At 34.1% G+C, this 14,632-nt stretch overlaps 1 protein-coding gene across 2 annotated transcripts in view; it reads right to left on the bottom strand.

Moving 5' to 3' along the window:
* The window catches only part of LOC149066840 (uncharacterized), a 48,978-nt gene extending 34,962 nt beyond the window's left edge, over window positions 1–14,016 (bottom strand). Inside the window, exons 1-3 of one of the 2 annotated variants that reach the window (XM_089253207.1) lie at window positions 13,919–14,016; window positions 9,228–9,373; window positions 7,971–8,013 (exon numbers count right to left, since the gene is read on the bottom strand). In XM_089253207.1, the coding sequence (XP_089109333.1) occupies window positions 7,971–8,013; window positions 9,228–9,364 (180 nt within the window). In that variant the 5' untranslated portion in view covers window positions 9,365–9,373; window positions 13,919–14,016. Of the gene's footprint in view, window positions 1–7,970; window positions 8,014–9,227; window positions 9,374–13,035 lie in introns of both variants that reach the window. The other variant, XM_089253206.1, reaches the window with a different exon arrangement.
* Between the last annotated feature and the right edge of the window lie 616 nt (window positions 14,017–14,632).

Below are 14,632 nucleotides of genomic sequence, written 5' to 3'. Positions count from 1 at the left end.
TTGATTTTCAGCTAGAAAATTCAATTATCAAATGTGGGTATAACATAAAAATCACATCGCAAGCACTAGCTGAGCAATAGATTTAAAAGGGCATATAAGGTAAATATACAGTGAAGCTCCCACTGTATAACGATATTGCTGTTTGGTCCAAAGGATTTGAAGTACCAATAATGTATATTAAATTAGGCTAACTGGAAATTAAAACTGAGAAACTGTTGACGCTTGGTTTTATGAACAAAGGCTACTGCAATCAGACAATTAATAAAAAAAACAGAGCAAATACATGGGAAACACAAAATTCCTAATGCATTTTGATACACTACAGAGGATAAATGTAATATAACCACTATCACGCTGTCCAAACGATATCATACTTAATTTGGGCATCTGCATGTAAGTCTGATGTTATGTTTCGATTGGTCTATTTAAATTTTTCTTACAATTCCTGCTTGTAATGAGCATAAGCCATGGTGCTTCGGCTAGTGGTCATCACAAGCAGCAACTGTGAGAAAATTTAAATAGATAAGCCAAGTATCACAAGTAACAAGAAACCAATCAAAACATAGCATCAGACTTAATAGAATGTAGAGACGTAAAATTCTCAAGAATAATCTTTCGGAGAATAATTCTTGAGAATATTTTCTAGTAGGACTATTATTATAAATAATTTGAGAATATTTTTATAAGTTCTTGATGAGAATATTCTTATAAGATCTTGGTGAGAATATTCTCCTGTTATTTATAATATATAGTTACATATAATACCCTTGAGAATATTTTCTGGAAGGACTACTTTCATAAAAAAATAAGAATTATTCTGAAGTTATTAATAATAATGCTTCCAGAGAATATTCTCGAATATTCTCCTCTATGAGAATATTCTTCAGTTACCGAAATCTTTCCAGAGAGTATTATCAAGAATATATGTAATAAGATGTATTATAATAAATAGGCTAATCTTGATAAATAACTTGAGAATAATTATTATTTTCGATAAGAATATTCTCTAGTAATTTATAATAGTAGTCCTTTGAGAGAATATTCTCAAGATATATATTTGTATACATATATATATCCCTGTCTCTCTTCTTGTCAAGAAGATGGATATATTGAAGTTTGTAGACCACAATATTAAAGTTTGAAAGCAAGAAAATTAAACCAACAGGGCTGAATTTCACAACTTTAAAAAAAATATGAGTGATACAGAATTTGAATGTATGTGCATTGAAAAAAAACAACAGTTTTGTATCTTCTTATAATGAAAGTGATTTTATAAGAATTCCTTTATCAATCAACTTTGGTTTAATTTCTTTTGTTGTGAACTTCTGAAAATTTATCTAATTTTAAAATAATTTGTTAAGGTTTCAATATAAAGATTTCTAAAATCTTCATAACCAAACTTTTAAAACCTCTTATGACCTGGAGAATATTCTCGAACTAAAAGTTGTCACTGGGGGGTGATTATACCAAAAATTGTTTTGTTGTAAATGTTTCAGGCAATGAAAACTGATTTATATTTCACAATATAAATAAAATTAGTAAAAAAATTTAATTATTTAAAAGAAAAATGAATATTCTCGATTATTCTCTAATTTTTACATCCAGGAGAATATTCTCACCTCACATCTCTAATAGAATGTATGCACTCAGCTTCATTCTGACCATGGTGTTTGAGTGGAGCAGAAGTATATTTTTCTACTGAGCAAACAGGAGTTAAGATTTGGCAACCAAACCTAAGTGGGATCCCCGGTCAGAATTATAACAGTTATATTATATTTATGTTCTAGAGATGGCACTCATAGTGTCAAAATTCATCAGGAATTTCATATTCTTCCATGTATTTGCTTTTTTCATTGTTCTCTATTTGTTACTGTATCAGGCAAAGGATTATTTACTTTTCCGAATTGGACAATTAATTTGTGAATGGGAAAAATTACATAGCAGAAATACATGAGTGACTCACTTTTTTATTCACAGTACATTTTATCATTTTTTTTGTGAGTGTACTTCACTGTGGTACTTTGGAATAGATAGTACTCCATGGAATCAATAGCGGGTAAAACTTCAGTGTTGCTGCAGGCTTTCAAAAAATTTTCACAGTCCTAACAAACATTTATTTATTATTCAACTGTTATTTTTCAGAAAGCTACATACATGAATTTTGTTAATGCAGGGTGTCTATAAATAAAGCTTCTTCCAAGCTGCTGTCATCAAACCAGAACATGACTCCCACTCTGTCCACAAAGGGGCTATTAGTGGTTACAAAGCTATCTGTCAGACCAGACAAGGCCCTGTCCCTTTTGAGATATTAGTCTTTTACCAGTTTGGGTTGGTCTAAAGCTGCCTAACACTTCAACTACCCATCATGAAAACTACAAAATGTTAGGAATATCTTATGTTAACGTTAAGAAATAAGATAAGTAAGTTGAGATTTAAAAGAAAAATAAATCAGTTCTGACATTCGTCACTCGGAGAGGTTCACCACGTGAATTATAGAGTAGGGTGGAACAAATTTTTTTTTTTTTTTCGAAATTGCCATTGTAATAGAATTTAAAATATGTCTTTATGTCAGGAAATGAAATTCCTAATTTTTTTTTCCCCAAAATTTGAACTTCTTGAGGTTCCTCATCGGCCATGAAGTTTTACGCACGTGTGGAATTCTGTAACATGACACCGCGGAGGAGGCTTTCCCATTCCCCTGAACACGTGATTCATTCAAGGACCTCAATGTTTTTCCCTTGTTTTTGGTATTCATTTGCAATCTTACCCCTTAACTGAGAGAGGGTATTTAGCAGTCAAAATGATGACCAGGAGCTTTTATTGTTGTGACATTTTAGGAAATCCTAAAAAGTGGGATTCTCTGGTCTCGCCCACCTATGGCGATGTTAAGCTTTGTTATTTGCTAACTCAACCCAATATGAAGGCACAACAATCAAGAAAAGATCCAGCTATTGCAGACATTCTTGAAATTATCGTACCAAAGATAAAAAATATTTGGAAAATTGCTTCAATTCCTACGGTTTCTCACCAACGGATATGCAAAATTTTCAAAGACTTTTACTGTAAATACAAGAATCTTCAGAAAAATATGAAAGCAAGGAAAGATTCTCAAATTTTCAAGTTGAACTTGAAATCTTTTCAGTACGAAGCACGGAAATTGTTCGACATTACAGCATGCAAATGTGATTTTGAAGACTTTAAGTGTGACAAGTTAAGAAAGGTCCCAAATTTAGAGCAAGATTTCTTGCAAGATCAAAGAAGTACACGCAAGATGGCCATTGGTCAAGTAGATGTCGTAACAACGAAGAAATTGAAAAACAATGAACAAAGGAAAATGAAAATAATATCCCATTTGAAGTCATCTCAAGAAGAAACGGCGGAAACTAGTTCATCAACTACTGAAAACTCATCTATATTCAACGATTCTGAGGAAAGTGATCTATATGAGCCAAAACACAGTTTACCGTTGAAGTTAAAATTTCCATCTACTAGTACTGAAGCTGGTCCATCGATCGGTGCCGACGCAAGTACTTCATTTACTTTTGAACAACAACTCCAAGAAGCAGTAGAGTAAGAGATATAAAGTCATCAATCCTAGACATTTTAAAGCAAGATTTTGATACGAAGGTATTGATGGCGATCGAATGCGACGGGACTGTTACCAATATTGGTTATAAAAATGGTGTTATCAAATTAATAGAGAAAAACATAGGCCATCCCTTGCAATGGCTTATTTGTCTTTTTCACTTTAATGAGTTACCTCTAAGGCCTCTTGTGAAGCATCTAGATCAGTGATTCCCAATGTGGGCGTTAACGCCCCCTGGGAGAGACGGAATGTTCCAAGGGGGCAATGGAAGCTACAGGTATAACATGGGATCCTATGGGTTAGATTGTATTGGGGGCGATGGAAACTCTCATTACTCTCAGATGAGAATCTCAATTACAAAAAACTGGGAATCAAGAGAATTCTGAAAACTAGAAATGAGGGATTATCAGAAGCAGAAAGCCATCCATACATTCCATGTTCCGAAAATAAACGTTTCTGCAAAGCATTATTCGGAACTAATTGCACGGGATCAAGTGCGAGTGATTGAACCACCTATTATAAAAAATCAGGAAATGGACCCAAAAATGATCTGAACCTGCATTTCCATCTATACCGAATTTTCCGTGTCACACACAAGCAGTTGAACGGTGCGTACGACTTGTAACTGAAACATCTCTTGCTGTATCAACAACCGAGCGTCGTGCAGGCTTCATTCAAGCCAGAATAAAATAAAGGAGTACTCTTCCATCGTTTGAAAAAAAGTTGACTATTTTACAAAAGTGAAATGTAAATGAAATGGGCTGGGTACATGTGTGGTGTAGCAGTAGTAGGTAGGGCTCGGGGATCCATGATGTTCTTAAGTCAGCCATCTTGTTGGGCAATCTGCCTGTTGTGGCGTTGTATTTGTATTGTTTTGTAATAACAGAGGAAGCAATAGAGGCATTCTCCTGACACCTATATCATCAAACTGTTTTTTTGTTTTTATAATTTGGAGCATGGTTATAGTTTTGTCCCCCCCCCCAAAAAAAGGGTTTATTTTCATCTCCCTCTATCGATCACTATATTCGAAGTGCTTGAAAAATTCTCCTTTCAACTGCCATGACAGCTGCAAATATGCTTGTCAGTTATAACATATATATGGAACTCAACTTTTGTGAGTATTTCTCTGGATATATATATATATATATATATATATATATTTTTTTTTTTTTTTTTTTTTTTTCCGTTTTGCTCCATGTACTGAATAACTTTTAAATTAAGTTTTTTTTTTTTAAAAGAATGCTTTTTAAAAATCATCAGAAAGATTTTTATAATGTGTACTTAGAAAAGTCTTTTTGCTCGACCTTTAGGGTCTGTGAAGAACCTCAAGATATTAAAATATTTTCCTAGATTTTGGTATAACTTCTTAAAACATTGAAAGGCATCTTTTGAATACTAAGGCAACATCAATTTCTAAAAAAAGTGAAAAAACACCCTTTTTCGTTCCACCCTATTGTAGAGCACGTTAATTTTTTCCAGACAGGTGACCAAACTGTTTCAGCTTCTTGGCCGGGTATCTAAACATCTCTAGCTGAACCATTTCCATTTCTTCAAGTACCAGTGGGAGAGTACCAGAAAAATTATGCTTTCCCGGTGAAAAAAAAACACTGTGCTTCTGCATTCAAAATCTATGCAGAGATTTTTGTTTTATAGGACTTCAAAAATTCTTTTGATCAATTCATTGAAACACTCCTAAAGTTTCATAATTTTCTGGAGAGTTAAGGCTTTAGAAAGCTCAGAACACGCACAATAGAAAGACAACATTGAGGTTTACAGAATTTAAAATAAAAATAAAAATTTAAATACCAAAGGATAGTCTCAACAGTCAACAATATGGGTCATTCCCAAAAAAAAGTGTACAAACCGTTTCCGAGACTAATTTTTTTAAATAAAATTTCAGGGCATTCTGGTAGTAATTTTAATTTTTTTTTCCAGTTCTTTATTTAATTCTGTCATATGACATTTCTTAATTTGTTTCAGATGGTATCTAATTTTTTTTTAATCATTGTTTATATTACTACTAAACCACACATGCACCTCATCCATATTCCTCTGCGGAACTTCTAACAAATCGGTACATCTTGGAATGTGTGTGCATGTGTTGTGAATCTGATGTGAAGTTTGTTTTTGTGTAATACTTGTTATGTTTAGTGCTACCATCTGCCACTAATTTTTCTCACTATGACTGAAGTGTAATTACTGAATAATTTTATCATTGTAGTCCTGTTGCTCTTTGTGGCGAGACTTTTTAACGGGGAGATCTGCTCACATTCGTGCCTTGAAGTTGGGAACCGATTCAATCATTGTTTGTAACAAAACCTCAAAATGAGGCTGTCCCAGCTTGAAAAAAGTGTTAAAGAGACTTGGTGCAAATCTGGATTTTTTTTCAAAACACTTTGAATCGTATTTTATATATCTGCCATAGATGAACAATTAAATATTATTACAAAATGAAAGTGAAAAATATTTATGACAGGGTTGGTAAAAAAAACGGGTTTTTTTGTAATAAATAGTATTAACATTAAAAACAATAAAATTTCTGAAATTCAGACTTCTAATAGTTAATTAAAATAAAACGTTTATGTAATTAACACTATTCCCATATTTAATTAATCAATAAATATTTCTCACATTTTAACCAAAACCAACTTTTGCAACTTAATTATTTTTTGTTTAACTCAATGGATTACTTCATGTTTGAAAATTCTTTTTTGTTATTAATCATATAACATAAAGATGTTTTCTCCAGTTACTTTTAGTATGCTTAATTATGAAGCTATTTTGCAAAAACTATAATAAAAATTAGGTGAATATAATGTATTTATGGAAGCATAAATAATGCAAATTAATTAGCGATGATTTACAATATACAGGGTGATTATAACTAAGGTTCTGATTTCAAAACACTGTAAAAGAAGAACGATTGTCAAAATGACACGAATATTCCTGAAGAAATGCAATTTTATTTGGTAAAAGGGAAAAAAATACTTAAAAATGTAAAATTAATGACATCCAACAAGTGGGAAATTTGCTCGCAGAGTGGAAACGATAGCCAGTCATGGCAAAATGATAACTTAATTATATAGCATTGCACGATTTCATAATTCATGGAAACATCACAAAAAAAGAAGTAATTGAACAAATAACTATAACTTAGTTACTCAAGAAATGTTAAATGTTGTCCACCATGTTCTGGCTATGAGATGAAAGCACAAAAATTTTGTTCAACAACAGATCAGAGTATGCCATGATGTGGATGCGCTTGCAATTCACCTTTATTAAACCAAACGAGCCTGCATGTTAATATTCCTGAGGAACTGCTAACATATAGGGGATGCGCTGGAGATTGCAATTCACCAAAGTTTGCAATCTGATCGCTGTTACTACCATACATTTTGAGGTACTTCCCCCCCCCCCCCCCACGGCCAGAAGTTGCATCCTGTTATTGTCAAAATGGGTCTTCAGCAGCTGCTTTGCTGGTATTGCAATGTGCATCTTGATAGAAGTTGTTCTATCCACACACTGATGCTATGGAAGAGCCAAAATGATGTGGTTGTACAAAATAGATTATACTTCTGGCCAAGTACACATTTTGCACTACTTGCACTTTTTTTCTTTTGCCAAAGAAATTTCCATTGCCTCAGGAATATCCATGCAAATTTTCGTCATTCTGACCAGTAGTTCTTATTGTATGGTTTTCGAATTAAAACTTTAATTATAGCTTCTTTGTGAAGGGAAAAATAAATCCTGTGAGATAATACACCACTACATTTAGATGTGTCATGCAATCCTTATTCATGAATTTGCTTAAAACAGAGCATCAGAATGTAGCCAAAGATTAGAAAATTTGGTAAGAATGAGAAATTTTGGCTTCTGTATATAACTTTAAATAACTAAGATACTTCATATGAAAAAATATATGTATTCAGGCCACTTTTATGAGACTTTTTGAAGAAAAAAAACCACTTATACCATCTTATGCTATTTAAAGATATACCATCAGAATGTCCCCAAGAATATAAAATGTGGTAAAAATGAAAAAAATTTGGCTAAATAAACCAATATGATATTTTACAAGGAAAAAAATGATATTTAGGCCACTTTTGTTTTTTTGAAAAAACCACTTGGTTTAAACCAAACTCCCCTCATTTATGAAATATTAAACTTCAAGTCATTGGTTATAATTTGAGATGAATTTTATTTTGAAAATTAAATTTTGAATTTTTCATTTCAAAAATGTGGAATGTACACTTTTTTTGGGAATGACCCATATACCTACGCTGACAAATTATTTCTAGCAACACAACATGCTTTAATTAATCAATCAAAAAGAGCAAAAAAATGTTTAATCATACATATTTAATGTAAAATATAAAAACCTCACCCTTTTAGGTGTTTCAGCGATTGCATCAACTTGACAGGAATTTCTAATGAAAAATAAAGAAAACATCCATGATTGTTGAAATAATTAACAGTCAGGGGTCTTCAACATTTCAGCAAGAGTTTACCCGAACTTTTTTTTGTTGTAAGGTCCTGTTTTAGTGAAAATTTTCCTAATTTTTGTGGAGTGGATGATTAATTTTGTGAACAGTGAAACAATCTAGTAAACCGATTACAAAAGAAATGAAATGCCAAATTTATTATTTTATTCATTTTTACTTTGCAAAGGGTCTGTTTTACAGATCCGGAATTTTATGAAGGGTCCGGAAAACAAACCCAAATTTTGGCTGGGTTTCAGGCACGATAGGCTGAATTCAAACTTTAAATGAAGCCTGTAGGCCACCTACTCACGTAATTTAGTGCTCTTAATAGAAGGGGCTGCTAGGGCTCTCAAGTTAAACAGGGACAAAAATAATTGAATACTTTATTATAAAATTATTTCTTTTATTAATTATCAATTTTGATTTGTTCCTAAATAATTTTAACAGTAATTCTGGAAAACATTTTGATTAACATTCTGAGATTAATTTCAATCTGAAATAATTTTAAACGATTCTATAACTATTTTGTTTCAATAATTCTAAAATTATTTTTCCTCTTGATATATCTTGAAATGATTTCTTTCAATAATTATGCAATTACTCTTTTATTGATTGCAAAATAATTTTTATCAGAAATTATGAAATTATCTCATTGATTTGTAAATTATTTTTTCACTAATTCTGAAATTATTTAATTCTGAATTTTCAATTTGTTCTAACATTATTTCTTTTATTTATTTTAGAACTATTTTTTCCTTCATTTATTCTAGAATTATTTCTTCCATTAATTCTGAAATTACTTCTTCCATTAATTCTGAAATTACTTCTTCCATTAATTCTGAAATTACTTCTTCCATTAATTCTGAAATTACTTCTTCCATTAATTCTGAAATTACTTCTTCCATTAATTCTGAAATTACTTCTTCCATTAATTCTGAAATTACTTCTTCCATTAGTTCTAAAATTAATCGTTTTTCAATGCTTTCAACCATTTTCTGAAAATGAGCAGCAGCCATGACAAAAAGCCCCGAGGGTTAAATATGGCAAACGAGCCATGCATTGAAGACACCTGATCTGAGTAGAGACACAAATTTAAAAAAAATCTTCACAACGAAAGTACATTATTCAGTAACTTAATCTAAATACAAAACTTTTCATACTGGTTCAAGACATCCTTTGCATGCTGCAGATAGTCGTAAACCCAACTAGTAGCCCCATCTTGCTTCTTAAATAACGTCCGGATGAGACCACAAGTCTCTCGATTCAAACGCTCGAAATTCTTCACAATATCATTCATCCTTCTTACCTGGAGAAAAAACAATTAAAGACACCATCCGTATGATTATTTCTTTATCGATAATTTTTAATGAAAAACTGAATGCATATTCACACGCACAAATTTTTGTAAAATACTCAGCAAAGGGAGAAAAAATATATAGCGAGATGCACCTAAGTAAAAACGGGCAAATCTAGTAACCAGTGTGTTGGGGAGTAGGGAGAGAGTACTTAATCCCCCGATAGCTCAGAAAAGGCAATTATTATATACAGTCAAACCTCGTTAATGAGTCACTCTTGGGAGAGCAAAAATGTGACTTAGTAAGCGGAGTGACTCGTTAAACGGAGTAAGCCATAACTGTGCCAATTCCTGCCTGAGGACAATTGGGACTTCTAAAAAGTGACCCGGTAAGCGGAGTGACGTGTTAACCGGGTGAAGCACTAACGAGGTTTGACTGTATATAGCTGCATTTTCAGAAACACCTGTCTCGTGATTTTCATTTTTTTTTTTTGCCCCTCTCATTAATGTGGTTTTTTTACCCTTATGCCTAGAGATGTGACACGAGACCATTCTCGGAGAGCAAGAATATTTAGAGAATATTTTCTTGGATGTTAAAATTGGAGAATAATCAAGAATATTCTTTTTTCTTTTAAATAATGGAAACATTTTACTAATTTTATTTATTTAGTAAAACCTATCTTTAACAGAACCTGTATTGAACGGAAACCTGTCTTCAATGAAAAAAAAATCATGGTACCATGATTTCAATGCCAAAATAAAATTAAAATAATCTGGATTAAACGGAACCAGGGGAGTTTTCGGTGAGCAAAAGATAATACGAAATGTTAATGCTCTCCAAAATTTTTTTTACAAAATCCATACTTGCGAATGGGAATTCTACATCATCCACCCTTAGATTAACAAAAACCGTTTCTGTACTTGATGCTGTGGTTCTGATAAGCCATATGTAGTAAAACAGTTGCTTTCTGAAATTGTAACAAGATTTTTCAGAAAAGCAGGCTTGTCCACGGGAGAAATCAATGCAAGCATTGAATTTCCAAATAATATGCAAGACTTACATAATTATGTGCAAACTATGTGCATTCCGTGATCGCAAGGCTGAGCAAGGCCAGAATTAATTAGAGAAAGGCAAACGGAACAACTGCCCTGGCAGAAAAATTTAGGGTTGTGGAAAATTTTAGGTGGTAACAAAAACACCGTTATAAAAATCAAATTTTACAGTGGTAAGGGCAGTAAAATCATGTTGCTCTTTCCCTTACAAAATTCCTGTTATACCTTGCCTTGATACCAAAGATAAAAAAAACGAACACGGACAAACCGAACCCGACACGACAGATACACACACACTAATTGAAATTTTTTATGAAGTTAAAAGAACGTAAATGTCGTCATTTCAGAAGAAAAGCAGTGTAGGTCAGAATTTTATACAGATGCTGCCAAAACCTAAATACAGTGCATTTAGTAATTACAGACTAATTATTTTATTTATTTTATCTATTTTTAATCAACTTCATCTTAATTTATTTTATTTCAATCACACACGAGATCGTTACATAATTTTACACATTATATCAATTGAACCTTTATTAAGCGAAAACCCGGGTTTAACGGAAAAAAATCTTGTTCCCTTGCGATTCCAAAGACGTGTTCTACTGTATTATGAAATATAATTCAGTTTATATTGCCTGAAACAATTAGAACAATCTTTTTTTTCGGCATAATCACTTCATAATGACAAGTTCAAGAATATTCTGCCATAGCGAGAGGTTTCAAAAATTTTTTGTTCCAAAAGATTTTGGAAACCTTTGAAGATTAAAAAAATTCTTTTAAAAGTAGATAACGTTACAGAAATAAGTTCAGAGCACAAAAAATAAAATCAAAGTTGATTGACAAAAAAAAGAGCCATTCTTGCGATCACCTTCATTCTAAATAAGATGAGAACTGTGGCATTTGAGATGTGAGATTTTTTCTTCTGGGGCTACATCAAACATCATGTGTTTGTTCAACCACTGCCAAATGACATCGACAAATTTAAGACACGCATATCTGCAGCCTTTGAAACTATCACACCAGACATGCTGAGAAGAGTGTGGGATGAGTTATCGTACCACCTCGATATCCTTTGAGTTACTAAAGGGACTCACATTGAACACTTATAACTGTCAAATTTACTTTCAACTGTTATTTTTGATTTCCGATGAACATCAAGTTTGTACTTTTAGTTTTCTTTCAATAGCCCTGCAAAAGTTGAGATATTCATTTATGTACACGCGGCATAGTTATCAAATTTGAAATTGGTGTAGGGGCGGCAAAAATCATAGTGACAGCCCTGCATGTACTCCACTACATATTATCACCGATAGATGGCAGTATATTTTTGGAAATCTGCACACCTCCCCCCCCCCAAAAATATCCCACCATGAGCCACCACTGCAAGTCACTTAATTGACCTGTTGATTGGCCAATTCCCAATATAGGGGAACAGCTTTGGTATAAGGGACACGCCAAGTTGACGACTTCTTTCCGACAATATGTCGCCAATGCAATGCAGCTTTTCTAGGCCTTATCCAGATGCTGCTAGTTGTTGTTTCTTCTTGTTTTTTGTCAGCCCCACAGCGTCTCTCTTAAAATTTCAAACTTCAAACTGCCATTTTGTTGTTATACTATGCTTTTCCGCGATTACTAGATATAAATATACCAGAGATTGTACCTTTAATATTTATTACTTTTTTTGCTTACCACGATCGATTTATTAAACTAGAATCCAGGTTTTACTTATACCCTGATCAATTTATTTTTATCCAGAGTTTTATCTTTTAACAGGAAGGGCTGTTGTTTATTTAAAAGCGTCTGGATGCCCTATGTTGTTTTGATTATTATTACATTTGGTAATTATTATGTGCTTGTTGGTTGCCGTTGTTTTTTATGCTGGCAATTTCTTTTTAATGCCCCGTAATGTCTGGCAGCCGCCTTTGCGACGGGCCATTGGATATGTTTGGCGGCGAAAAAAAGAAGTCGCCTACAATTTGAAAGGCCGAGAAACGTTATAAACTTCCATATGAAGATGGGCCCTTTCAATCGTTTTTGGGTGTTCGGGCAGTAACCCTAATGCATAACGCCTTGCCATAGCCTTTCTGGTGGTCTGAGGTTGATATTTTCAGCGGCAGGGGCCGCCCCTTATCAGCACGATGAGCGTGAACTTGGTGGTGAAGCCATTTGTGTGGCACGCCCATACGACATACAGCCTACAGGCGTTTATTGATTTTTATTGATTAAATAATTATTACTAATATATTTAACATGTATACATTTTTTTTACTTCCATTTTTGGGTGACCCTAGTGCTAAAGCAGGTTTGGTGGTGATAATAAAAAAAGTCTAAATCGCAGCATACCATATATATTGGGAGTTTACCTGTTGATTTCGCCACGGATGTTGATTTCTTAGATCAGCGGTTCTTAACAGACACACTGCTGAACCCTTGAAGCTCCATGTGCACTTCCCAGGGGCTCCGAAGCCACCCGAGGAAAATTTAAAATAAAGTTCATTTGAAAAAAATAATTATAAATAATCAAAATATACACCATGGTCATTTTTTGCACACGACGGCTAATTATACTGGAACCTATAATTTATTGCTGATTCTGAACAGCAACTTTTTTTTGTACTCACCAAGAGATTGGTGCATCTATGTGGGAATCTTTTTCTGCGGTCACTTCGCTGCTTCTGCCTTACCCGTGTCAGGAAATTTTCTAACAAGGATGAATCAGGTACCGAATTCACAGCACCTCTAAACATCCTTTGGTACTTTCGGCAAATATCTACCTCAATTACAGCTCCATAGAAATTATATACCAGAAAGGACTCCGCGAGTGATGAACTTCCGCCTTAGATGATTTACTGGGCTACGAGTGATGTACAACAGCCCCACAAGCCACTTAAGTGCTCTGGAACTGCACCGCAGATCACTTGATATGTGTTAATGTGCCACGGGCAGCTCAAGTACTCCGGACCTGTGTCGCGGGTCACTCAAGTGATCTGTAAAGATGCCGCTTGGTTCATTTTCAGAAAATTAGGCTGGAAGTCACGGACCATATAAGATGACTCACAAGCTGTATGGTCTAATGCAGGCATCTGCACCACGGCGCTCTCTGAAGTACACGGAGTGCTCGTGTCCGATTTCGTCCTAGCGAGCACTTGATCACAACGTCCCAAGTAAACACCTTGTACAAATCGCATTGAAATCATCCTGATTTCATGCATGGGTGTCGAACTTGTCGCAAGGGTGCTCTTCTTTTGATGATGGGTGAAGACAGCGCCTCATAACAACCTACTTCAAGACATGGGAAGGATGTTCAGCGCACAAATCGGAACATGTAAATTTCAAGCTTTGTTTTCAATGAACGCCGCCCCCACCTCCCTCCCCAAATGTAAATAAATCTCTACTCAAGTGTCACATTCAATTGGGGAAAAAAAAAACCAATTCTCTCTAATGGAAAGACAAACAATCAATAACATATGATAACATTATCATAGACGTCTTAAAGACACATACAACTTTTTGACAGGATGTCTTCCAGCAACAGTTGAGACACTAAAAAAGTCAAAATGCCGCCATTTCAAATACCGCTAGAAACCTGATATACTTGTTGCAATTCAATTATACAGGACAAGCTACAATAAGACCATTCGCTGCTTGAAGAATAAAAAAGAAAGTTGAAACTGGATTTTTATCAAATTTAATTATTTCATACTTAGATAATCAAAACGTATCATAATAATAACAAAAATGTTTAAATGATATATATTGTATAGGTGTGACGAATCACTTATACAAGAACGTCTTTTCACTCTTATTGTGACCATACGTCCAGAGATAGTCCCAGGGGGATTTGTTTTTTTGGCCATCCCAACTTTATTTCAAATATATCCCGGTGTTGAGGCCATTAGATGGCAGCAGCATACTGTTGGCGAGCACTGACAACGCCTTCTGCTCTAGGTGTTAGCACTGAGCCAATACGTTCTAAAGCAGAAGGCAAAGCCGCTTGAAAGGTACTCTTAATGCAGCTTTGGCAGAAGGTGTTGCTCTAGAACAGTGTTTCCCAAAGTGGGTAATATCGCCCCCTGGTGAGCGATGGAATGGTCCAAGGGGACGATAGAGATTTAACATAGGATCCTATGGGTTTACTTGAGTTAGGGGGCGATGTGAGGAAAAAATTTCTGATGAAGGGGGCGATGGAACAAAAAGTTTGGAAGACTATGCTCTAGA

This window comes from Pholcus phalangioides, unplaced genomic scaffold (assembly GCF_987345545.1).
Source record: "Pholcus phalangioides strain wild (caught in Gottingen) unplaced genomic scaffold, Ppha-v1.0 ptg000032l_1, whole genome shotgun sequence".
NCBI lineage: Eukaryota > Metazoa > Arthropoda > Arachnida > Araneae > Pholcidae > Pholcus > Pholcus phalangioides.
Note: the sequence above shows the minus strand (reverse complement) of the source record. Positions and strands in the feature narration are given on the sequence as shown.